This window comes from Diplotaxodon limnothrissa, linkage group LG17 (genome assembly GCF_057381915.1).
Source record: "Diplotaxodon limnothrissa isolate DT_005_m linkage group LG17, D_limnothrissa_male_GT1.1, whole genome shotgun sequence".
Classification (NCBI taxonomy): domain Eukaryota; kingdom Metazoa; phylum Chordata; class Actinopteri; order Cichliformes; family Cichlidae; genus Diplotaxodon; species Diplotaxodon limnothrissa.
Window position 1 is genome coordinate 39,364,027 of NC_140612.1, and position 27,710 is coordinate 39,391,736.

Here is a 27,710-nt window from a genome sequence, read left to right on the forward strand (position 1 = left end):
CGCTATTCTGCCTATTCATTATTTTAAAGTCATCATTGATAGCTATTGTGTTATGTACTCATTGATCCTTTAAACATAAATATTTTGCCTCTTAACAGCTTCGTACTGATTGCGCAGCAACATGTCACTAAAATATTTGTAATAAATGATATGAAATGATTTACAAAATGTTTGGTTTTTTATCTGTTCAAAACCAAAACTGTATAATAATGAATAATGCACACCAAGGTTATTGTCCATTTAATAAGAATGTAATAAATGTTGACAGACTATGGCAGTCCTGACGAGCTACATGTCGTCTTCCATTTAAAGTTTTTGTAAATCATCAGTTTGGCACTTTGGGACATGTGTGCAGTGGTCCCTTGTTTATCGCAGGAGTTACGTTCCAAAAATAACCTGCAACAGACGAAATCCGCGAAGTAGTCAGCTTAATTATTTTACAGTTATTATAGATATTTTAAGGCTATAAAAAAAACATTACACACTTTATGCACTTTTCTCAGACAGACATGAACATTTTCACACGTTTCTCTCTTGTTTAAACACTCGCAAAGTTCAAACCTTCGTAGAAAAATAAGTCCAGTATTATAAAATGAAACCTTTATTGTATTTTTCTTTCGAACATGAGGGTTTGAGGTCTTACTTTTCATGTTTTCTTCAAGCTAAAACTACACCGCTAGCTTAACGGCTAATTTAAGTTAATGAAGTTGTTCTTTGTCTTAATGGACACTTAAAATTTCTTCTCAGTCTTGAAATCTAAATGATAAGAGTTTTTTTTTTTTTAATTAACAGCGTATAACATTTAAGTGAATGCTTTAGTTGTTTAGGGGAAAAAACCTCCTAACGCTTCCACTCATGTGTCACCATATTCAATTATTCCTGTAAGGAAGAAAGCGTACGTTAATTCAGCACAGTTATGAAATTACCGCTTATATGTCTAGACATACGGTATTTACAGTGTGTAGATACCATCTAATTTACCTTAAAAAGCTGTTCAGTTTGACATGTGCAAGCCATTGTTGAGACTGAAGCTGTCTTTGAAATGGAGTGGTGTGTTTTTATGTGAGAAGGGAAAGAAACCGCAGAAAGCTGGAACGCTGATTTTATAGCCTGTTTGCTTTACTCTCAACTGTTGTGGTCACATCCTCCTTCCAGGACGGCGTGGGAGCTGGAATGAATCAACACTTTCTTTTGAAAATCGATTTTTCTTTTTTTTTAATCTTGCGGCCTCATAATTATTGAACTCCAATAAAAATGCAGCTGATTTAATAATAAGCTCCCTTAAGAGAATAGTGAGGGTGAAGCGACGTATGAGCACCCCTCCACCCCCCACATAGCTCAGCTATAGCTTGAACTGACCTACTTTCCCAGAAGCCCCCTGCACTGACAAATACAAGTCGGTTGCTAATTGCCTTCAGCAGCCAGATTCTTCATCGGCTGTTTGGAGCCTCAGAATGATGGAAACACGATCTCTGTGTGAAAACTTTGCGACATGCTGCGATGAACCATTTTAGGGAACAACAATAAAAGCAGAGAGTCCCACTGCACTGGCTTCTGCTCTCTTGAATTCCACTGTTGTTGGCTTCTTATATAAATGTCCTTTCTTGAGTGACTTTGGGCTTTGGGGAGGCCAATCAATGTCTGATAGGTTTCCACTGTGTGCTTTTCTATCCAGGAATGTTTTTACACACTGCACTGGGAGTGTGTTTGGGATAATTGCTGTTGCCAGTCAAACACTTTCCAGATGATATTACTTGGCAGATAAGAAAAATCTAACTGCACTTTTCTGCTTTCATATTTCCATCCAGTGTGACAGTTTGGGAGCTGAAATGCAGTTCCACACCATGACAGAGCCTCCTCTGTGATCGACTGAAGGGCCAGATGCATCTCTTAAGTCTTTGTTGTATTTTTTTTTTGTCATTTTTGAAGAACATGACATTTAGATTATATTCAGTTGCTTCAGATTTAGTTTTTGGGGCCTGCCACTTCCTTTTTTGTCCTCCGCTTGTTCAGTTTTCCTCAATTTTCTTTAACAAAATGTACACCATGCCAAGATATGTCAAGTATTTAGCTAATAGCTCTTTGGGAATCACTTTGTTGGTGCAAAAATACTTTTTTATGCCTGTCAAACTGTTATCTTTGGCACTTTTACAACTAAAGAAATGGGAATAAATGGTGTGACGGGCTGCTAGTGACAAAGTGCCTAAAGATACAATTTAAATGAACTCTTTGCTAATTTGTCTGCTTTGTATAGACACAGCACTGGTAAAAAAAGGGGGCCAATGTTCAAAGTAAGAGCGGCTGCTCAAGACTGCATTGAAAAATTACAAGACAGTGTGGCTTTTCAGAAGCAAAACATAAAGAAATCAAGGGTGGCTCAAGATTTTTGCCCAGTACTGAAAATAGCCTCTTTGTTTTTTTCACCAGAGTTGAAAGATAGCTCAACATGAAGGCCGTTTAGGTGCTCCCTGAGCTGTTTTTTTCTCTGTTATAATGTAATTACAAACTGCATGCCTTACATGGATGGACATTTAGTTTGCTAGTTGCCATGCATCATGTTCATGCTGGTTAAGCTTTCTAAAGCGATGCCAAACCTTCATAACTCTTCTCTGACTTGCTTGCTGCCATATAAGGTACCATCTTTAGACTCGCAGAGCACACACTCACCACAGCGTGTGATGGTGCACTAAAGGAGGCCGGATGCCAGTCCGAACTTGTCCGAAAGAGAACCAGGAGAGACTGGCTTTGATTCTCAGATGTGATCTCTCATTAAAGTGTGCTGCCTCTTATTTACACGACTCACTTCGAACTTCAGTTTAGTTGATGCTCACAGCCCCGTGTACACTGGCTAATCCCATTTTTCTTTTTTTAACCACTAAACAGATGCTTGTGGCAGTGCTGCTGGTGGCTTATTTGTGCTCCTAAGTGACTCATAAAACAAGCTTGAACCCATTGCTTTCTCACAAAATCATTACATGCAGCTTGTTCAGTAGTATTTCTTGATTCTGTTGGGGTTGAGGGTAACTGTAAGTCAGCATACCTTCTGGATTACAAACACACAAACAGTCCTGACTGCAGAGAGCCTGTCCTGTTTCTGTGTAACTTCTTCACTGCACTCGGCAGTCATCGGGCTGGGAGTTGTACATTTCTTTCTTTCATTGAAGCAGTTAGGCAGCACAGTGGCACCGTGGTTAGCACTGTTGCCGCACAGCAAGAAGGTCCTGAGTTCAATTCCACCATCAGGCCGGGGTCTTTCTGTGTGGAGTTTACATGTTCTCCCCGTGTTTGCGTGGGTTCCCTCCGGGTACTCCGGCTTCCTCCCACCGTCTAAAGACATGCAGCTTGTGGGGATAGGTTAATTGATTAATCCAAATTGCCCATAGGAGTGAATGTGAATGGTTGTCTGTCTCTGTGTGTTAGCCCTGCGACAGACTGGCGACCTTTCCAGGGTGTACCCTGCCTCAACAGACCCGGCCTTTCTGATGAGTTTGTTCAGTTTGTTTGCGTCCTTTGCTTGATGCCTCGCCCCCTGCACGCCGCAGCAAAGAAGATGGTGCTCGCAACAACAGACTGATAAAACATTTAGAGCAGCCAGCTGCATACATTGAAGTATCTGAGCTTTTGTAGAAAGTAAGTCCAGCTCAGACCCTTTTTGTAGGCAGCGTCAGTGTTAGCAGACCACTGCAGCCTGTGGTCCAGTTGATACTTATGTAAATGGTAAACTGCCTGTATTTGTATAGCGCTTTACTTAGTCCCTATGGACCCCAAAGCACTTTACACTACATCCACCCATTCACACACTGGTGATGGCAGCTACATTGTAGCCACAGCCACCCTGGGGCGCACTGACAGAGGCGAGGCTGCCAGACACTGGCGCCACCGGGCCCTCTGACCACCACCAGTAGGCAACGGGAAGTGTCTTGCCCAAGGACACAACGACCGAGACTGTCGGAGCCGGGCTCGAACCGGCAACCTTCTGATAACAAGACGAACTGCCAACTCTTGAGCCACGATCGCCCCAAATTTTATATTGTGAATATTTCAACATCAGTCCCACCAATGCAGACGGGGGAGGGTCGGGATCTGTTCCTGCCAAAGTCCTCCACCAGCTCCTTTGTTTTGGCCACATTTAGCTGCAGGTGATTCACCTCACACACCGATCAGTCAGTCCTCTGTACGCCTCTTCCTATCCCATCTCCATACTTCCAGTAATGGCTGTGTCATCAGAGAATTTCTGCAGGAGACGAGTTTCTTTGATGTACTTGAAGTCGGCTCTATAGATGATGAAGAGAAAAGGGGAGAGCACAGTTCCCTGCATTTCCATCCCAATCTTTAATCACTCTAACCTGTTGCACATCCTTAGTGTTCGGCCTCACGTACAACTCACTACAAACCATTTCCTTTGCAACCCCCCACTGAACATTAATGAAATTTGCTAAATACTAAAAGGGTAAAAACAGTTATGACAAAGGCTACATATCTACAGATTTCCCAGATATTTCTACCTCACTGTGGTCCTGTCTAACCAAGCAAGGCCCAAACAGGGAAACATCAGAAATCAATTATATCCCTAACATAACCCCGTCTTCTGACCTGCGTCTGTATTATATCCTTCATAGATGTTAACTTGAGGAGTTTTATCTCGCAGTAGGTGGCTGTAGATTATTCGACCCACTGACTCAGTCAATTTGTTATTTGAACACTTGCCTGCTGTTTTACATTTAGACTCAAGAGCTGTGTTCATTCAGACGAGTGGTACATTCCACAGATCTCTGGAGCTTGTGGGATATCCATCTCCTACAATGCCTTTTGTATGTGTCTGAAGGGTCTTGGATGTGTTGCAGCCTTGTGGCAGTGCCAAGTTCAAGACCTTCTTATTTAGTTTCTCGTGCACTGGCAGTTTTTTTTACCGTGCCTGTTTCACTTTTAGATATTTAGAAAATTCTGACAGTCTGCTGCAAGATTTTTGTAAAGTTCAACAGCTACAATCAATGTTGATCACAGACGTAATGACACCCAACAACAGGCTGGCAGACAAACTGCCTGTTTACTACCCACAACTCATAAACACTGTAATTTACACAATTGGACAGATTAAACAGAACTGAAGAGGTCTGTTGTTTGCAAAAGAACAAGAGGCACTTCTGTAGGGTTGCCGGCTCGTGTGGTTTGGGTCGCGCGGGGCAACATCTGCTGGGCAGGCATATGACCTCAGCGCCGTCCACGCTCCTTTCCGCTGCAGTCATGGCAGCTCACAGGCAGTTGGCTGTATGTTATCCGTACCATTTTTTGGCTCGTACTTGCCCATGACATAGGGCATGTGAGGAGAGCTTTCAGAAGACGGATGGTTTGGTGTGTAACTTGCTGCCTTCTGTTGCTCCGTTGCACTTAGCATCTGTCGTGAATTTCAGCCGTCAATGCCTCAGTGGATTATTTCACTGTTGCACAAGGTGGTAGCTATTAGCAACAAATACCTCTCTGTGGTGCATATGAATAGTCCACTGTACTTCAGGCTTCTCAATTGCATCAGCATGGGATTCAGCCGAGCTTATCGAGAACGACGAAAACATTAAACAAAGTATCTGCCCCGCAACTACTGCGTGTTCCCCATGTGCTGAGTCAAGTCACGCAGTTTTTTCTGACTGCAGCGTAAAACTGAACAGCTCGACCTCAAATAACAAAAACAGCGCATCACATGCCAGATAATGTGGGATTAATAAAACTGCTATATTTATGTAACGTTTTCTATTTAGAGTTGTTTTTAAACTAGGTGTCAGTTTGTCAAGGTTTTCCCCCATTGAAACCAGAGATGTAAAGCAATAAAAGAAGCAGTTTGGAGCAGAAAAACATCTATTTTGAGGTGAAAAGAAATCACACAATTGGAGCTAGGGGTAGTGAGAGGCAGTTTTTATTCACTGGCAGAAAACGAACTTAGAAACACAATACATGAGCACTAGAAACAAAACCAAAATCCAAACTGGGAAGGATGACCTCAACTGGGAGTTCATGACATAACCTGACAAAACATGACGACTGAGGAACACACAGCTAACACGGAGGACACGTGGGAAAAACACAGGGCTTAAATACATGCTGGCATAATCAGGGAATGGGAGACAAGAGGGAAACACAGCTGGGATAATGCACTCATGACGAGACGCTGGGAAGCAGAACTGAAACCATAAACATGGGACCAGGACTACCAAAGTAAAACAGGAAACTGAGACAAAGCACCAAGATGCAGACTAGACACTAAGACGTGGAAACATAGAAACCTGAAGCACAGAGATGATACAAAACAGAAACCACAATCCAAGGACTGACGATGTAACATAAGCAGAAAACCATAAATCATAATGATAATCAGAACTATCAGTTCACCAAAAAACACAAAGCATTGGGTCTGTGACCAAGTACCGTGACAGTTACTGAGACTTCACCGCTTACGCTTAAGATGACAGTTCAGTTTGTCCTGGAGACTTGCGAACTTAAAGACCCAAAATTTCCATTGCACGTGTTACACTTCAAATAAATTCAGACAATTTCAGCTTTAATACTTCAACTAATCTCTGGTTTGCTCCTTCAGTCAAAACTGGAAATCATGAAATATTTTATGTAAAAGATTATCAAATGTTTTTACCTTCAAGAAAAAAAAAATTGTCGTTCTGGACATTTTTGCAAATCAAAGATTTAGGTGTAACGTGGCTGGTCTGTTTAAGTTGTTTTTGATTCAGGACCAAGCAAAAGGCACCTTTACCCACGTGAAAGTTAATAACCTTCCTTAGTCCGGATCTAAAAATACCAACAAAGATTCCAGATGAGCTGCTGTCAGATGGTGTTTACTGTAAACAGTATCCATGGGTTAATGTAACTTGGCACAAGTTGACAGAGCGCACAAATAAATACTCCTTGTTGCCTTTCACCACAGCAGTGTTTGCCTAGTATGAGACTTTATCAGTCAGGAAGAGGCTGTATGTGATTCAAAGGCCAGTTAGACGTTAGCTGTGTGCTAAAAAGAAGAAAAGATCACAAGTTTGGATGACTGTGATGAAAGTAGCTGTGAGTAGAGGGAATGACAATGAAACTGAAAGTGCAGAAATTCAAACAAGCTTAAGTAAGCAAGATTTGTTGTTCTCAGCTTTGAGCCATAGTTAAACTTAATCGTAAATCAACTTTCTCCCAAACTGTGTTTCTGCTATAGCAGTTTGACTGCACACCATTCTTAATTCAGCCTGGATGCAGGTCAACAGATGAGAAGAATCAGTTCTGGAGGCAGTTGTCCTGTGTATCACTTCCTGTTTTCCTTTCCCAGGGCAAGAGCTGTTCCAAGACAAGTGTCTGAATGTGGTACCGTGATGGTAACCATGGCACTGTGAAAAGCCTCCTGCCCTGGCTTCTAGGCCTGTGCCCTGTACCAGCTTCTTTATCCATTACTACCCAGTGACACTGGCTGTTAGCACTCCTTTTAAATGTAACCAGCCAATTGGAGATGGTGTGTAATTCTTGAAGCTTGCCAAAATGTTGCCCACTCTCTGGTTTTATCAGGTCGCCACACAAGCCACTGTAGGCCCTGGTGTTTGGGATGGGATTTGTTTAGAAGCAGCACGGTGCATTAGTGCGTACATGTGCATGGGAGTGTCACGCAGTCAGTGTGCATTTGGGTGTGTTGTGCATTTAGGAGCCTTTCTTGGCACGGCATGTGCTGCAAAGCACACAGATGTTTCTTTTGGGAATGGGTATCAGTAAGAGGGGAGCTGAGAAAAGCACCAGAGCCAAATACATGTCCTTCAGGCACAGTGAGCAAGAGTGGCGCCTCGTTGTCCCTGAAATAAGATTATGGTATTTATTCGCCCCCTGCTCTTCCTCTGAGAGTGCAAAACAATAAATAAAAAGAGGTGGGTGTTTCTTTTTTTTCCCTCCCTCTCGCTCTTGCCCCTCCAACCCCACCCAAAAAAACCTGAACAGTTTTGTTACTCAGCAAATTCTTTTTAAAGGAAGTTTACTCCCCCATACAAGGTTTACATGGGCCACAGAGCTATCCTATCCTGATAATAGTCCTTTTTATGTAGATGAAAGCCCGTGTGAGTCTCAATAAAGTTTGGCAAAGCCTCAGATGAAAAACACAGCTTGAGGATGTCCAGATACCAATTTGCTTAACTAGCAATGCAAGCTTATTTGTTTATTAAATTACGCAAATACTGGACTGAAAATGAGTGATGAATCCACATTTTACATTTTTTTTGGTTAAAATCAGCTTTAATATGTAAGAGAAAGGTATAACCATCAAAACACAGTGGAGGCTGTCGTGGTTTTTGGCTGAATTCATCCAGTGATGATCTTATCAAAAGTGATGGAAGAATGAATGCAGGAAAATACTGCTCTGGAAAGCAACTGATTGGTAATAGCGTCACGTTTCGGTCTGACAGTGATTCCAAATCTAGTTCCAGTCCAGTAAAAGCAAACCCGGATAGAAAAAGACATAATGGGACACTACCAGTCATGGACTGGCCACCCCAGAGCCCGAACCTTAACATTATGTAGGCAGTGTGTGATCAAGCTTGTTAGAATTGTAAACTAAATCTGATATTGACTTTTTTTTTTATCTGTACTGTTGTCTGCCAACACCTAAGGGGGAATGTCTTAGGTGCTAAATGCCCAATTGTGTTTCTGTAATGTGTAATGAATTTGGGATTTTGTAAGAGTTCTACACTGGTAGAATAAAAGCAGTCTACCAGTGACACTGTGAATAAAGAAAAAAAATGGTTTGCTGACCATTCTTGCAGTTAACTACAACTTTCTCCAAGCTGTGAACTGTGACATACCTTAATGCAGATCTGTCAGACCAGCTGCAAAGGGTTTCTTGCATCTAACAAGTCCATGATTTAGACCGTCAGCCCTCGAGTCATAAACGTATTTGATTAGCTGAATGCCATATGTCATTAGCCATGTGCTGTACATGTGTTCTGGGATTTATTCCAAAGGCCAGATATCACTGTGGGAAGGTGTTTTTCACCCCATGAGTGTCCTTGGGAAACATTTGAATTGTAAAAATAAGAAGAATTTTCTTTTTCAGAATAATAATAATAGTATCTTCAAATGGTAAATGGCCTGTATTTGTATAGTGCTTTACTAGTCCCTAAGGACCCCAAAGCGCTTTACACAACCAGTCATCCACCCATTCACACACACATTCACACACTGGTGATGGCAGCTACATTGTAGCCACAGCCACCCTGGGGCGCACTGACAGAGGCTTCAGATGTAGCCCATTAGGTGTGCTACATTTTGATATGCTTTTTGGGTCCGGCTCTCCAGCCAAAAGCAGTGTTTTCAGTATCTCGTCCTCGTGGCGTAATCATGCAGCAGTTAAAGCAGAGCTGAGAACCAAACAAACGCTTGGCTCTCCGTTTGACACTTTTGTGAAATGGTTATGAAATGGTCGCTTGGTTATTATTTCATTTTTGCTCACCGAGCCACAGCCAAGCCACAGCTGGCTTGGGATTAGCACACCAGGAAATGCAGCCGTGTTTCCTGTGAAATGTGGCGCTCGAGAGTCGACCACGTCACTTCAGATTGACTTTTTGCTTTTCCACAGAGAGCAGGCTACTTGTTTAGGGCCCATTTAATCCACTACGTGAGTGTCATGTCTCATACTTGAAACTGATGTGACGACTACCAAACGGCAGCGTTTCGTGTCTGAGGTCAACCGACTGCTGTTTAGTGTCCCTCCAGGGGCGTTCTGTACCTGCGGCAGATGGAAGTTTACAGTGACACAGCTTGACAGACTCTCCTCTGAGGGAAAGCAGAGAGCATGTTCAGAGTGAGGAATGAGGTCTGACAAACAGGCTGGAGCTGCATATTTAGGGTGTAGCTTTGGTTATATTACGCAGACATATTGTTTCTGCTGTATAATGCAATTCAACTCGTTATAACTGACTACAGTAGCTGTAGGGGCACCAATGACTGTAAATGTGTGTTGTGTTTTTTAAGTGGATATGATGTATTTGTACAAGAAGGTACAGCTGGAGAATTTTTAGCTAATCCTAGTTAGCATGAGTAATTCACGACACAAAGAGGTATTAATGTTGGCTAGCAAAGAACAGAAATTTATTTTTTTGACAAACTTGCTCAGGAGGTAGAGAAAGTTATCTACGTACTGGAAGTTTGGTGTTTTGGTCTCTGGCTGTTCCAGTTTGTTTGCCAAAGTGTCTTTGGGTGAGATACTGAATGGCAATGCCTCAAGATACTCTGAGGCATTCATCGGAGAATTGGATGAATGAAGCATGTCGTGCACTCAGAGTGCTTTGCTTCGAGTGATCACGTAGAGTAGAAAAACTACATAAGAACTAGTCCATTTACTATTTAATTAGAGGATATGGGAATTCTTGGGGAGAACATGAGGCCCAAGTGGAGCTGAACCACAATTTGTGGTTGAATTTTAAGTCCTGGAGTTTGCCATATGGGTGAGTGCCACAGTTGACAGTAAAGGTCTAAGCATAACTTCATAACCATTCGTTTAATGGTTAGAGGTAGATATACACTCAGCAGTAACTTTAGTAGAAACTGGGTTGGATCCACTTTTGGGTTGGCAGAGATTCAATAAGATGCTGGAAACATCCTTCAGAGATGCTGCTCCATATGGACATGATACCATCACACAGTTGTTGCACACCCATGATTCAAATCTACTGTTCCACTCACGGTTGCTCTATTGGATTGAGATCTGATGACTGTGATGGTTATTTGAGTACAATTATTATTTTGAACTCTTTGTCGTGTTCATAAAACCACTTTAGGATGTTCTGAGCATCGTGACCTGGTGCATTGTCCTGCTTTAAGCAGCAGTCAGAAGATGGATATACTGTGGTCATAGAGGGAATGGCATGATTAGCAAAAATACTGAGATAAGCAGCGGCATTGAAACGATTCCGACTTGGTAGGAAGAGGCCCAAAGTGTGCCAAGAAAATATTTCCCACACCATTACACCACCAGCAGCCTGAGCTGTTGACTGAGCAAACAAGGCATGCTTTCATGTTGTTTATGCCAAATTCTGACCCCACCACAGATATTAGGTCACCAAGGTCTGGACCTCGGTAATTTCTCTTCCAAAACAAGACAATAAAACTGAGACAAATCAGTGTTCATTTGCCACATGACTTTTAATTTGAAAGTTTTATGAAGTCCTTGCCTGTCCTACAGTCCCTCTTACTGGGATGTATTGAGAAGGTTAGGTTGATAAATCACCCACAAGGAAGGATAATAGATTGATTTAGGAGCGATGGGCGAATCAGAGGCACAGTAGGGCCAGAGCCACTGAGTAAGGAACTTTTTCCTTTGTGCAGTTTTAATTTCAGTATTTACTTTCAGTATTATGCTATACGTATAGCTCACGTTTCTTTTTACTCCCACAAAAGAAGGAAGATGATAAAATATAGTTTTTTACAGCTTTCAAAATTTCTGGTTTTGATTATTTGCAACTCTAGGAGCCCGTCTCCTCTGAAGTGTAGCCTTTTCTGTTGGTTATTAGACGTGCTTCACCTTAAACATAAGATATTAGCAAAAACAAATTTGGACCTGATTGATTTCTAAACCTGAGCATGATGCTGAACGTGACCTCCACGCTCTAATCCAAAAGGCACATATGATGTTGTTTTCCCATTTTAGCAGGTTTGCCTGGGTTTTGTGTAAGTTCTGGTCTACAAAGAGTTTCTTTATGAGCTTTTCTTTGCCTGCATATGTGCTGAGATCATTCTCTAATGGTTGGAGCTTGTTTGGGGAAAGGAAGGTCTGATGTACCTCTGACCAGCATCACTGAATGGTGCAGTCAGAAGTATGCGCACACCCATTAATGATGTTATGGTATTCTGGCACACACTGGAGTAATTTCCTATTTCCTCATTGCTGTCTAGCTGCAACAAAGTTTCTTACTATTTTGCTCATTTTTTTTAGGAAACCTTGAGAAATCCTTTGCAGTAACTTGGTTATCAATCTGATAGAATTACTCTTACTCTACTCTGAAATTTGGTCCAAAGCAGTAAACATGAATAGATTTATGGGCTGTTGTGACAATCAGTACAAGGACATTTGAATCATCCCTCCCAATCGTGCACAAAGTCCATTCCCAGAAGTCAACTGTCGCCTTTCGTTCTGAGTATTTCTGGAAGTTTGACTGAGTCATTAGGTAGCCAGGCTACGGCCTTTCACAAGGCCCTCACTGTCCAGGAGGCCACTGACTGGGAATAACTCAATTAGCCTTCTCTCACCAGCTCACTTTGTCACTCTGTATTTTGCTCATTTCCATGAGAGTGCAGAAATGTAAAATGGAGGTGAAAGAGTGTGTTGTAGCACTATCTTGTTGATTTTTGGTACTTTTCACAAACAACATAAAGTCAAATTTGAATGCAGTCTAACGCAGTGTCCACATTTCTTCCAGCTTGCAGACACTGATTCAAAGGGACTGTGAAATGCTCTATGTTTGTGCATGTCGCTGTATGACCTTGACATGCCTTGTCTTCGTTACTCCTAGGCAGAGTTCTCAGAGATCAACTTGGCTTCCTACGTTAACTCGGGATGTATGGTGGACATGCAGGTCAATAAAGGTGGCACCAAAGTGATCAGGTAAGACACTCGAAGGGAAGTCGTTTGAGGCACTGGGCCATCCAATATATACTGTGCCACAGTGAGCCTGCACACTTCTTTTCTCTCAGTGCTGTTAAGCATGGCTCTGTGTTTCAACCCCCCTCCCCCGGCATGAGTGAGACTCTATAAAATCAATGCTTTAATGCGATTTAGCCTTTGAAAAAACTAAAAACGGCTTGCTTACTAATTTTTATCCTTGCAGGAAAATCTGTGTGACAGTGGAAAACTGTTTAATCTTTTCACTTTGGTCACAGTTTTCATGTGCGTTTGAGCTTTCTTTTATCTCTGGCTCTCACAGCGTCACCGTGAGGTTTTTCCACCCTGCAAATGCACGTTAAACAAGCAGGAGTTGTAGCTAAGTGACCGAATTAGAACTCGGGCAAAACTGACGGTTGCTATTAATCTACTTGTACTAGTTTTTTGCATAAATGTTTCTAAATAACATGTAGACCTCATGTTGCTTTTACTTCATGAAACCTTTCAGTACAGCTGTTGTGGGCTGATGATGGTGACAAGCTTGGACTCCACACAAGTCACGTCTTTGGTGTTTTTAGTGACGTACTGAGCAGTTGGGTCAAAAATGAAAATATTAGCAAACTTTTCATTCTTTAGCTCGCAAGAAGGGCTTCTCTTCCTGTAGTACTGGTTACATTTTAGGAAAACTTGCACACAATGATCAACGAATGGCTCTTGACCAAACGTTTTTGTTCGATGTCAAGGCCATTTTTGTTGTTTTATCGACCCTGTTCCAAGAATCACAAGAATGGGCTCCTAAAAGAGTCGGTCTGGATTATGATTAATTTCATAAATGAAATGTATGCTGTGAGATAACGTTGCCTCCAGTCTAAACCATTTCCACATGGGACAGGATTTAGTCTTAGTCTTAACTAACCTCTAGAGACCCATATACAAGGATAAATCCAACTTAATTTTAAGTTAAGATATTTTGCTCATGTAGGCGGTTCTATGATTGCCATGTTGATATTACACCTCTGTCTACTTATTGTTCTTCCGTTTTAAGCCTTAGCTGTAAAAGCCTGATAGTGTATCCTTGTTTCCCTGGCGGGTAGGCGGGCAATGCGGACACATCGTTTTGAAAATGCAATAACTTCAGAACAAAGCAATGTGGAACTTTCAAGTTGACATAATAGGTGTGTACTAAAACTCTCAGAATCTTAGTGACCTCAACCTCAAGGTCAAGGTCAGAGGTCAAGTTTCCTATAAGTGTGGTAACTGCGATAACTCCAGAAGGAAGTCACCTAGGCTTTTGACATAGGTACCAGCAGTGGTACCTGAGGGGGTACCAGTAATTTCAGTTATTACTCTTCCTGGGTTTTAGCTTGGATGGCACTAATTGGCTAATCATTTGTCTTTCTTAGGCAATCATTGGAACAACCAATGAAGTGGTCTGAACCCAAGCAGTGCACTTTAGATGGTAGTTAAAAATGTTACTTTTCCAATGGACCTTTCAGCAGTTGGACTGCACTGTTTCCAATCCTAAGCAAAACAAACCAAAGCGTAGGTACTTCCTATTAGCTGCTAACATCCAGCTAATATTTAGCAGCAGTGGAGCAAAATGGGATTCGGAGGAGACAAAACAAAATGATAGTAATAACAAAAATGATATTAATAATAACTATCGTTGTGATACTGTAGCTATAGAAAATTTAAAAATGAAATAAAATAGTAGCAATAACTGTACGGTGTTAAAAATAAAAGAGAATCCTTAAATGTAACCTAAACTGTGCAAAATCATCCAAAAAGAACAATTACATGTGCGTATTATACACACAATATCGATGTTTTATTTTTAATTAGCAGCGTTACCATCTATGTTTGTTATCTCATTAAATTAATTTTCCTCTCGAAATATTTTTGCGTATGGGGAGTTATGGGAAGAAGTCTGACCATGTTACAAATCAAGTGAGAATAACTGCCGACCGAGAAGGCGAATGGTGCTGCTGTTACAATGCCACCTGTTGTCAGAGTTGACACTGAGGTTATTGTGGGGGTTGAATATTTTTCATGATGTTGCTGTAATGGTGGAGAAGCCAAATTGGTTACAGATGGTGTTACTCGCTCACAAACACTGACATTCACTGCCAGATTATTTGGGCTTAGCTTATCATTTATTATTCTGAATCTTATTCTTGTAACTCAAGAAGCCATTCTTAAGGAATGACTTCTTGACAGGGAAACTAAGATACGGAGAAGGCTGTGTTATGGCTTGGTGCTGTATATCAGCGAGTGGTGTTGGAAATTTTGTCAATTATGAATGCAGGAAAGTACTATCCACCACGGAAGTCGATTTACTAAGGAAAGAGTGATTGGCAGTGGCATGATAATGGCTCTAAACACACTGCCCGTGCAGAAAAATCATACCTGGATAGAAAAAGACACAGAGGAACAGAATCAGTCAAGGACCCGTCTCCCCAGAGCCGGGACCTCAATATTATTAATGCAGTGTGGGATCGTGTTGACCGAAAACGGAGCAAACTCCAAAGAAGAGCTTTGAATGACCCTCAAGAAGTCTGAAGAACTATTCCTGAAGCCTTTAAAGAAGATTTAAAGAAACAAAAAGAAAGCTAGCCTAAGAGAGTCCAGGCTGTGATACAAAATTTGACAAGCCAAATGTGGTGCCGAATATTGACTTTCAAGCTTGTTAGAATTGTACAAATCTGTGGATTTGTGCATATTTCAATACATTTCTGCACCTGTTTCCCATTTTGCAAAATAGAAAAAAGAGGGACAGCCCAAGGTTTTTGCACAGTCCGCTCTAAGCTGTAGAAGATGGACTTTACATGTTGGGCTTATGTGGTATAACAAGGCAAATCTGACCTGATATATCCATGTGCATGAAAATAAAAGATATTAATCAGTTCACACATGGATTTATTTTGCTCTTCAGCTCTTTAATCTGTTTTTATCTCTTAAGAGATTCAAGTTTGATTTGATAGTTTACTATTTGAAGTGTGGTTATATTAGTTATATTTCATGGAAAAGAGACTGTATCTGAAAACAAAATGTTTGTCATCTGGTGAGTATGATTAGAGATTAGCAGGGCAGTCATGTAATCTTTCAACTGTCTTTATACTTTCAACTGGGAATGCAGTAAATATCAGTGCTGAGATGCATTTTAAATCTTAACATGAGTGATGAACACACACTTTTTGTTCATATGACCTCATCCATCCATATTCATTTGTTGACTCTAAAACAAGCTAGTAGTAAAACACTGTAGATTTAGATGTAATCGATTACATTTTATTGAGTTATTTACAGCTGTTTATAACTGTTTACAGTGAAACAGTGAAGCAAAATGGAGGGACGGAGGGAGGGTAAAGGGTATTGTGTAAGGAAAAAGGGTTGGGGGATAAAGGATCAAGGTGTGATGGGGATAAAATGGAGGAGATGTAGGATTCTGGTTTGCTGTCTCCTGAATCCTTCACACAGTGTTCTGGATGTGGTGGAGCAATGGGAGAGCCGGTGCTGGAGGATAGAGGCAGTTTCTGAGAGGGATGAGTTAGGGGACAGATGGAGGAAGGTGGAGAGGGGAAACTGTAGGAATCAAAGTTGCTTTCTCCACACTCCTCTGTGCCTCCTCCCTCTTTCATTGTCTTTCCTCTGCATTTTCCTCTTCCCTCCATCTCCCCCAAGTCTTTCTCTTCCTTTCTTCTCCTCCTCTCCTTCCTGCTCCTTTTCTAAAGTGCAAGCTGTTTGACAAAAAAAAATCACTAAGGATTCTGCATTAAAGTTTGAAACATTCTGAAACCGCTTTTGGGATCCAACAGAACATTATCGTGAAATCAAACGATCAGCTCAGGCTGCGCACCTGAAGCTGTTGGATCCTGCTGATGAAGAGTTTTGTGTCTTTTTCTGCCTCTCTTGCTTTTCCATCTCACTGATTCCCTTCATCCAGAAATTCTCAGAGAGAATGTTTCTCTCCTTCTCCTCCTTTTGGACTTTGGTTATGCAGGATTCCTCCTGACGAGCAACGTTATCTTGAAGAGCAGCACAGGCGTCGTTCCATTCTACTTCTTTTCTCGCGGTGGACGAGGTCAGTGTGTGCTTTCACCCGAGGTGTTGGTTTTTCGTGGACCTCGTCTTTTTGTGTGAGGTTGTTGTGGAGCTGTCTTACCTTTGTTTTATGCCCATCTTCTTGGATAGCGATCTTTTCTTTGGGAGAGCTGCGTCTCGTAGCTCTTGCACGGTTGCTGATTGCAGCAGCTGGTTTGTGGGTTGCTGCTGACTGAGTGCAGTGTTGTCTCAGCTGATGCTCGCTGTAAAAGGCAACACAAATGTGAACTAGGCCTAAAGCCTGAAAGCATAAATGTAGCTATTGCAAAAATCCAGCCTCATTCTTATCATTAGATACACATAAAAACACAATGTGTCTACTTATGTATGCACCACATTCACTCCAGCACGCCACACTTGGCTATAGGACCTGCTGTTATCCAAGGACAGCAGTTGTTGCTGCCAAATGGGATTCTTAGGCTTCTTATTTCCACACTTACACGGGTATTTTTTTAAATGTGGATTTTTCCAAGTTTGATTTGAAACACGAAAACTCAAGAAATGATCTCAAGTGATTTCAAGTTCATGGCAGAGCGACAGGTGGCGCTATAACGCACACTGTGAAGAAATGTTAGCCAATTAAAAACCTGCAAATGATAACATGCCGTGTAATGTGACATCACAAAAGGAGCTAAAGGCACCTTTGAAGTTGGGGAATTAAATCTCAATTTTCCATATCCTCATGTAAATGCAAGAATGGAAAATCTTCACCCTGTTAGATTTTCATAAGCGATTCAAAATCTGTTTATTTAGACTTTCCACGACACTTTTGCCACTGCACAAGCAAAGCAGGATAAGATGCACATTGGCTTTGACAAGATCCTTAACCAAGATCAAGATTTGGCAAGAAAGCGATGACGCCAACCTGGTGATTTAGCCGACTGAACCTTAGTGTCCAACAAATGCACGTGATTAGTCTTGGTGCTTTATGGACTTCCTGCCTAAACATAGGAAATGTTAAGAATGCCGGTCTGGTGTCACGGTGTGAGGACAACAACCCTCAACACTGATAAAACAAAGGAGATGATTGTGGACATGAGGAAGAAGAAGAGGCCTCACCAGCCGCTGTTTGTCCAGGAGTGTGAGGTGGAGAGGGTGAGCAGCTTTAGGTACCTGGGCATCCACATCAGCGAGGACCTCACCTGGACACTGAACACCACACAGCTGCCCTCTCTGCAGAGCATCTACCATCGCAGAGTCCAGAGGAGCGTCGCCTCCATCCTCAAAGACCCCACACACCCCCAACACGGACTGTTCACACTTCTGCCCTCCAGAGTGTGTGTGGAGTGTGAAACCCAGAACGTCCCGACTCAACAGCTCCTTCTTCCCCCCTGCTGTCAGACTCCTGAACAGCTGACCTACCTCAACTGCAATTTGCACATCAGACACTTTGCACACTAACTTCATTTTGCACATTAAGCTCCATCTACATCAACATTTGCAAACCACACTCGTCTTCCTTTACTTATTTTTGTACTTATTTATCTTCCATTATTTTTTATCCTTATTTCTCTTGTTCTTTGAACCCTCGCCTAACTTGGCATTTGTGCATGGACAGCAAAGGAAAAACGTGCAACGTGGCACAAGCTGTACAGCCTACAGTAGAGCAGAGTGACACACCACAAGGTACAGTAGTTCTGGCATTTTATTCCCTGCTGCTCTGCTGTAGTCAGCCCTTTGGCTTCTCTGCTCTCTGCTGCCAAAACCTCCAGCCAGGCTGCTCGGCTCAAAGTGGGAACACTGGTCGCGGCAGCCAAAGTTTGATAAGCCAGGGAGCAGTGTTCCTCTCCTCTGCCATCTTCACAGAGCTCTGACTGTGGTTAATAAAGGCAGATGATTCATTAGTGGTGATTAATATTGGGCTATGGGGACGTTAACTGCTGGCGGTTGAGTATTTTATTGAGCTTGTTTTACTGTTGCACTCACTGGAAGTAGTTTGGGGCTGGAGCCAGATGCTTAAAATATAAATGTACAATTAGAGTGGACGTGGAGGACTGAGAAGCGTTGGCGTGTTCTCTGTAATGCAACACTGAACCGTCATCGTGGCGAGGATCACAGTTTTATAAAAAAATATTTTACTAGTCTTGGAGGATCTAATTAATACTTCTGCACACATTATTATACCCTCGAGGACACTGATACTTACAGTAACACTAGATCTCACAAGTGAACCACTCCAAATGCCCTTTTACATAAAGTTCAGCAAATACATTTAGTAGATGATGAAATGGTGAGTATTATTAACCCACTTAGCTCCAGACAAAAGCAGCAGTTGTATGGACAGAATAGCAGCGACATTCAGAGTCCAACCAGAACCTCGTAGATTAGAAAGAGCAATTCAGAAGTTCCTCCATACTTAGTGATGTTAGCTGCAAAAAGACACAGGTGCTCAGCAACCTCGCTTTAATGTAGCACTATAACTGAGCTGTCCTCGTGGGTGCAGATTGGCAACATGTTGCAACCAATCTGTCTGTGTTTATAAAGGAGTGGGTTAGGGCTGTTCGATATAACGACATATATCGGATATGAAAACATCTATCGTTTCATATTATACCCTTTCGTTTGTTTCGTGGTGTTGCAAAATAAACTGTTTACGGCAATATGTTTTCATGGTTTGATGGTCACTGTAGCAGCTATATTCATTTCTTGAAGTTCCCTATTTCTCTTTTATGTATTTATTATTTATTACACTACAGCTGGACAAGCGAATGTTTTTATGTGTTGTCGTTAGCAACAACGACGGTAAACCCAGCGTGTGGCTCCGCTGTCCGCTTCTTTATTTTCCACATAAACCTTTCACAATAAAGCTGAAGATCGTGTTGAGATTTTTCAAAATAAACTGAAATGACATGCATTGTTCTCAAACACCAAATTTCAGAAGATGCATCAAACAAATTACCTCAAATAAAAACATGAAGTAACTATAAATGGCGGTTATAGTAACCACGTGGATGCAGGCACAGAGAATACCAGCATGGCCAGTGAAGATGACGCAGAGCCAGGTAGCTCCAAACAGAAGGACCAGTCAAAACAAACCGAGGACTTTATTCCTAAATGAGGTGCTACCTCTGTAGCATGGAATGAGAATAGAATAGAATAGAATTCAACTTTATTGTCATTGCACGTCACAAGTACAAGGCAACGAAATGCAGTTTGCATCCATCTAGAAGTGCTTTAGCCATAATATAGATATATTACAAAATATATATTAGCAATAACATAGATATATAGATATATTACAGAAATGGGTCTGTTATAGATATGAGGGTACAAAATATGGGTCTATTATGGGTATGTTACAATGTACACGGTATGAAGGTCTGTTATGAATCTGCTATAAGTATGTACAGGCTATGGACAGGATATAAATATTAAAACAAGTTATAAACAGTTGTAAACAGTTGTAGAATTATAATCATCTTATTTTACAGAATGATTGTCTATACAGCATTTACAGTAGTGCAGTTAAGTTCACCAGGATGTCTCAGAGTCCTCAGGAAGAAGAGGCGCTGGTGAGCCTTCTCGACCAGCTTGGAGCAGTTGGTCGTCCAGGTGAGATCCTCGGAGATGTGGACACCCAGGAACTTGAAGCTGCTCACACGCTCCACAGCCGTCCCTTTAATGTAGATGGGTGGATGGACAATGGTTTGGTTATGAAAAGTCTGACACGGACCAGAAAACTGTACTATGCAAGTTATGCCGCAAACCGGCCCCCACCACAGACTCAGACATGGCAAAATAAATGTCTCATCAGGATGTGAGATTTTGGTCATATCACACATCCCTAGAGTGATTAGTTATCTGCAAACCGTTGCTAGTCTGTCTGGGAGTGATTGCAGTCAGTCCAAGTTGGAATGCAATTCTTTGGAGATTGGCTGTCCTGTGCAGGCTACCAGAGGGTGTGGCTATTTCACGAGCAAAGAGGCGAGACGGGCATTTGGATAAAAGGTTATCCTCTAAGCTAATGTTGGGCTCAAGTGTCCTAAAAATCACACTTTCCCTCTGAGAAGTTTGATTACATGCTGACTAGGGCTGGGCCATATTATACCGTTCACGGTAATACCGGTATAATGTTAGGCAACGATAGGAAAATGAAATATCGCGATAGAATATGAGTAAAACGCGCATGCGCAGTGCCTTTGTTGTCATACGCACATGGCCGATTGTTGAGTGAAACAGATGAACCAGAATTGGTTTGTAAAAATGGTGCAACTTCAGTGATGTGGAACTGGTTTGGTGTTTGTCCGTCAGATACACGACAAAGCACATTTTTTTGCATAACATGCAAGCGGCCATCGTTATTGTCGTATTTGTCGGACTAAGATGCTCTTAAATCTGGGAGTAATCTGGGTCCTAAACTCCTTATTCTTCAGTTCAAACGAACACTGCAGCATCACTGAGCGTTAAAAACTGTCTAAATTCTTTCATCTTTAATAAAACGATCAGCATTGCTGCTTTACCAGGTGTAACTATAAAGTTTAACTTCCAGGCATCCATTAAAACAAAATTTATTACATTTAACAGAGTTAGAAGTTAGCGGGAAGCTAGCGGAAGTTAGCTCGCTAGTTACCTAAGCATGATACAGCATGTTCTGACTGAGAGATTTCTGAAAAAAATCAAACGTACAGCTCTGCTATCACTTCCAACATAAATGAAGACAGGAAACTAAACAGCAGTGACGTTTGTAGGGTTACTGAAGTTGGGCTAGCTGGTATATAATGATGTGCTACGTGATCGCTAGCGACACAGCTATGTTAGCATAACATAAACAGTGAAGCTGGAGGACGAACACTAACACTTTTCCACTTATAAAAGTTAACGTGAAGGTTCCTCATGGTTAGAAACAAATGCAATCGCATGGCAGGATGCTGTAAACAGACCAAACTTCAGTCAGGAGAACAACTGAGATAATCCATCCACAATACGAGGTTAGTCATTAATATACTGCAACAACATGGGAATAGAGCAGCTGCTAGAGAATTCAACATTAATGAATCAATGGTACAGAAGTGGAGGAAGCAAGAAGAATGAGTTTAATAAAGTTTGATTTATCTGACTGCTTTGTTTCGCTTAATGTGCCTTATAATCCCGTGCACCTTATGGTCCGAAAAATACGTACTGCACACTGCAGTTTAATGTTGCAAAGCACCTCTTTTTAACGTCAGTGGATATTATACATGGTTATGCTCAGGATATGTCAGCCCATTTCTACTGGAAATGCCTTTTGGTTAAACTTTCAGCAAGGAATTTGTATTTGCACTGTTACATTTTTATAAAGCTTTAATGTACATAAAAACCAGCTTCTTATTTAAGTGAAAATAAATGGAAGGTTTTCTTTTTGCGCTAGTAATGTTGTGGAGTTGTATTTTGTCTCGCATCAATTATATCGTCAGTTATATCGTTATCGCAAATTTTCAAATATATATCGTGATAAATATTTTTGGCCATATCGCCCTGCTCTAATGCTGACATTACATGAGAGTTCATTCACTGTGTCCCACTTCAAAGAAAGTTTCACTAACGCTGGCGAACAGCAGCAAAAACAGCAGCGCTTACCAAAAGAAAGGTTCTGGATATTCTCAACAACTCGCCTCAGTATCGCTGTCTTTGGTCAGAATTGAGCTTCACTGACTCACTGACTCTTTTCACAAAGTCTCCAGAGACATGGACACATGACTCTAAGATAAACGGACTATGTACTCAAATTGGGAGGGGTAAGAAAACTGAATTCAGCTGCCGGCTACCAACCTAAAAGTTCACGTTTCTATTAATCATTATTCTTACCCATAAGCGTTGGTTTTTTTTGTTTTTTTTTTCAGGGATATAGTCCTTTAAAACAGTGGTCCCGAACCTTTTTTGCACCACGGACTGGCCATTAAAGTGTCGCGGATAAATACAACAAAATAAACGACTCACGGACCGGTACCGGGCCAATGTCTCAATGCATGCTCAATCATCCAGATAAGTAAATCCCATCATCCGGACGTAGCATTTTCAGTGGGAGAAACATTTCATCACTCATCCAAGTGACTCTTCAGAAAGTCGCTTCTGGTCACACCTCATTGCTGTGATTGGTCAAACTTTGCTCCGTTCAGCGGCCATTACACCAGACTTCAGGTGGTGATGCAGAGGTCTAGAAAACAGACTGACTTACGTTTTAATATTACTTAAAAATGTCCTGTGGAATCTTTTTGTAGATAAACACAAGTTCACACAAAAAAAACCCCCAAACTGATCAATAACTCCACTATTTAAAATGAGCTTATTTAAAGGATGTAAAATATGCTATTGTTATTCGTCACCAAGAGCCCAGGTGAGGGCAGTCATGGGTAAATACACATACATACAAATGATCACGTTCTCGTTTGGGCCCAAATTGCAGTTCTGTCATTTTCTGTCAATGAAAAACCTAATTTTGGACGAACTGTCAGGGCTGGAGGTGATGCTCTGAATCGGTTTCAACATTAGATCCAGACTTCTCTTTAATTCTGCGCTTTTTTCACTCTCTGTCTCAAATGGCTGAATTGGCTCGTCACATTCCTCCCCATTCTCAACCCCACAGATGGACAGAGGGAGGGAGGCCGCCAGATTACATTAGCAGATCCTTGTCCTGTTTCTTTCTTTTTTTTTTTTTACCCCCTCTTTTCATTTAATTTTCTATGCTGCGAGCTACCCGCCAAAGAAGGCCACCCCCGCTTTCCAAATCCCTTCTGCACATATAACAAGACTCTCCGCCTTTGGTTACCTCAGGTGACAATTTACAATTTAGACCACACAGAGGCTGTTCACACACGCACACACACACACACATTGGCTAGCAAAGAATCCTTAGCATCCCGCCCCCCTTCTGCTGACCCCCTTAAAAACCCATTTTAATCAGGGAAGGAACTGTCTGCCCAGAGCAGCCTGAACACTTAATACCTCAAACAGGTTCATCTTGTTACCGAGCAAATAAATCCTGCTCACAGACACGCTGAGTTGAGACGTGGCTTTAGGAGGCCTGAGGGTGGTTTCTTTTGACTGCAGTGAAAGCATGCAGCGGCCGTGAGGCCCGATCCACCATCTCTGCTTTTGTAATATAGCCATGAATACAAATGGCCCCGCTAATTCACTCAAACTCCTAACAACGCTCATTTCCCCTCCTGCCAGAGGTCATTTGGCGCTGTGTTCCTCTCGCAGCTCCTTTTCCTCATTACATCTGCCTCCTGTGGGACTCTTTTTCCTAATCTTCAACAACTAAACATTCTCAAAATTGCGGCACGCTAAAGTTACTCCCACTCCTGTTTAGATTTAACACACGTGTGAAGTTTTATTTTTTTGTTGCTGGGCCCCGTTTCTTTTTTTGGGTTGTTTTCTGTGTGACCTCAGTGTCGTGTCAAGATCAGCCTCGGATTGCGAGCTCAGCTGGAGACAATCCAGACCTCTGGCAGCCCTGACAGCAACTTCCCAGGATCTGAGATGCTGCCAGGTCACTCTGGTGCCACCAGGCCTGGAGCCACGGCCGCAACCACAAGGAGTCCTAGAGTCAGACTGGGGGACCACAACAAGATGCTCGGCTACAGGGAGAGACGGGACACAGAGAGAAATAAGAGTTCTTCAGAGCCTTTGGATATGGTAGCGTCATGTGTTCTGTCCTTAGTAAAAATCCAAAACAGCAAACTGAATCAATTGTTTTAACTTCATAAAAGTGGCTTTATTAATTATTCAATCTCATCAGTGTTCAGGTTCACGTTTTTGCTTCTGCTGTTTCAAACTGTTTTTAGTTGAACATAGATTTTCTAAAACTCAGGAACCTTTTCTGTCTGTGCTGCACTCGAGTGCAGTGGGTCCTCTGAAATGTCCTGCAGCTACAGACGCCAACGAGCGCTGCGACACCAAACGGTAGAATTCTGCACAGAACATACATTTTATTATAAAATAATTTGTTTCATTGTATTGATCACTTAGAGCTTATTTAAATCATGCAATCTCTAACATGTTAAGCTAACTGTGTTTTTCAGCTATGAGCTAATTGGCTCGCAGAGCCGTCTCTGTGCTGGTTGAGACTGTATATAAAAGATGAACAGCAGCTGTGATACCTCTTACGCGCTGCTGTTTTGAACCTTTAGATTAGCGTTTTGGCTATTATTATTATTATTTTTATATATATTTATTTATTTTTTTATATAATGACCAAACGTGACTATATTCTGATGAGGATGCAAACGTCGGGACCTCTGAGCTAATGCTGGCTAGTTTTGTTAGAACAATGCGCCTGCAGTCCACTGATTAAATGTGACGCTGATTTTAACTAGCGAAAAACAAAATGTACTCGCCAGGGAAACAGAAAAGCCAGCTCCAGTGGTTTCCAAAGTGTGGACCGGTGCCCCCTGATGGGACGCAAAAAGTACTGCAGGTGGGCCGCAGTGATACAAAAACTGAAATTCAGTTTTAAATTACTCACAATTATTTACATTCACAGATTTATATAAATGTAGTTATTTATGTAAAAAACAAATTAAAACTGGTAATAGGAGGGGGTTAGTTTGTGATATCGCTCATTACTCCGACCTAAATTTACTGCTCTTGGTTGGGTCACTCATTCGCCTTAACACTTTGAATATGACTGGTAGCATTAGTGGTTTTTAGCCAGCACCCTGTGTTAGGTTCCCATTGACTTAAGGAAAAACTGCCTTAGTGTGTTCAGTCAAGTCAAGTGACAGAGAGCTATACCTCATGAAAAATGTAAAAGTTGTAAAGAAAAGCATCAGTCCTGTAGTTGTCTTGAAGTAGGAAATGTTCCCCATATATACACATAAAACGATTGTGGCCTGATTGAGAGTTTTTGCTCTGGAGTGCGTCCTCCTAACAGGAAAGCACAGACTTTCTCTAAGGTGCATTTCCCTCTGATGACAGGGAGCCAGCGCGGCACAATGCACCATTGTGTACGAGCGCTGTGCTGATCCTCGGTATGTACTGTTTGACATTTGTGGCATTCCCGCCGAGTTCTACCCCGATTATGCTTATCAATGAGAGACAGACTGATGGTGGAAGATAAGGCCCTCACCAGCTTTTGAAACAGCCGCAGGACCGTTTCGAGAACAAGTGTTCCCCACAATTCAGACATCCCTTTGGAGCCTATTAGAAGGTCAGAGATTCTGTATGATAAATGGATCTGGAGACCAAACGGCAGCATATTGTCCTGAGTTTTGAATACTTTCCTGCTCCAAGAATGCTGATGAAAACATCCTGTTGGCGCCGTTGTGCGGTACATTTTATGATGGGCTTACGTAACTGCCAGGCTCGATGTGTATTCACAGCCACTATAAAGTGTCCTGTTTTAAACATGTTTATCTGTGCTTTGAGGATTACCTGCCTTGTGCTATGACTCTTTCTGTCCTATAGAATTTGCACCTTTTCTCACTGGAGCAGTGAAAACGCAAACACAGCACAAGCTCATAGCGTTGGCTGTGTTTTTTGGGGGTTACTCATGAAACCGAAGCAGAGCAAATATTACTTTGGAGATGTTAGTCTGTCTGTGTGACAAATTAGTAATCACCCTTCATCTGGATCTATTTTCTGTCACCCGTTTCAAGGGGAAACATTTTACCGTTGGAGCAACCAAATGTTCCCGTGTTCCCCAGCTAGCTGTTGACCTGTGTTTAAAGGGTTGTGTGATGGATCTTACTCAGATCAGAGCTGTAACCATTTAACGAAATATTCAATTCAGATGTGGGTGAGTATTCAGATGCTGAAACTCACCCACAAAGCTGGGGGAAACTGCAGAGTCAGGCAGTTTTTCTCTGTGGGTTCGTCACTGGGAGTGGCTGCATTCACGAGCAAGGAGTCATGAGATGGAGATGTTGACTTAAAATAATGTGAGTAGCAGCTCCCAAACATTTTCTATGACTTATAATCAGCACATACTTTAGCTCATATTTGCACACAGCTCCTGTTGTGCAGTGACACCTCCCTGTTCTGGGGGCTTTTGTGAAGTGACTGTAAGAGTGACCTGTTGATACTGGACAAGTCACCAGTCTATACCAGGCGAACACACAGAAAGTGAGAAGACCTCAAACTCTCACATCCACAGCTAGAGCCAGATGAGAGTCAACAGTTAACCGTATCATTCTGTGGGAGGAGCACCTGCACAGACAGGTAGCAATAACATGCACGCGCCACACAGAACCACCCACTCGGTCCCTGTCTGGCTTACTTTACAAATCCTGTCTTATCTGTGGCCTTATGAATCCACACGGATCCTTTCTGTCCTCACCTCCTAATCTATATCTGTGCTCTTCCCCCATCTGAGCCTCTTATTAGCCTTTTATTGCACTGTAACCTATTCAAAGGCCACATTAGAATATCGCCTGTGAAGCAGTGAGTCTCAGGGCCCGAGGTATTCGCATCGTAAAACATAAACGTGCTGCTTCAGGGTTAATCCGTGGCTCGCAGGAAGCAGTACTTTAACAGGATGAGTCCAGGTGAAGACACACAAAAGCAAAGTTAATGGGTGACAAACTTCAGTGATGCTCTGCTGCTCCTGCCGTCATTAACTCTAGCCCAGTGAAATCCCACTGTGCTGAACGACCGCTGCGTCTGCCCGTTCTGTTATAATCAAGTAGTGTAATCAAGTAGGTTGTTTGAGGCTAATAAGGTGTTCTTTGATTAAACTGCTCGTGCACAGTTGTAACCAGGATGGAGTTTGCTTGGAACAGTACGTCCCGTGTTTAGGAAGCAGTCGAGTCTGGTCGGGTTCTGGGCTTCAATAAACAGCTCCATCCAGTATAAATAGCAGAGCCTTTGGTCTGTTGCCACTGCGGCCGAGCGCAGCAGCAGCAGGGAGGAACAGCTGTAGTCGCTCTGTCGCCGAGGACAGATCACTCCTCAGCCATCCTGCCAGTCTTCTCTGTGCAGTCTAACATGAGCAGCGCTTGAGGACCACAGAGTCTGCTGGAGGGCCTTGCTGTAATTTCAGCCCTCTACCTACTGCACGCACCTGTGTCTGTAACTG

The 27,710-nt window shown here is 42.1% G+C and overlaps 1 protein-coding gene across 1 annotated transcript in view; it reads left to right on the plus strand.

Annotated features, from left to right (window-relative positions):
- Positions 1 to 27,710, plus strand: part of syn3 (synapsin III) — a 114,365-nt gene that overhangs the window by 15,849 nt on the left and 70,806 nt on the right. Inside the window, exon 3 of the mRNA XM_085376240.1 lies at positions 12,528 to 12,619. Coding sequence (XP_085232366.1) covers positions 12,528 to 12,619 — 92 coding nt within the window. The remainder of the gene's footprint in view (positions 1 to 12,527; positions 12,620 to 27,710) is intronic.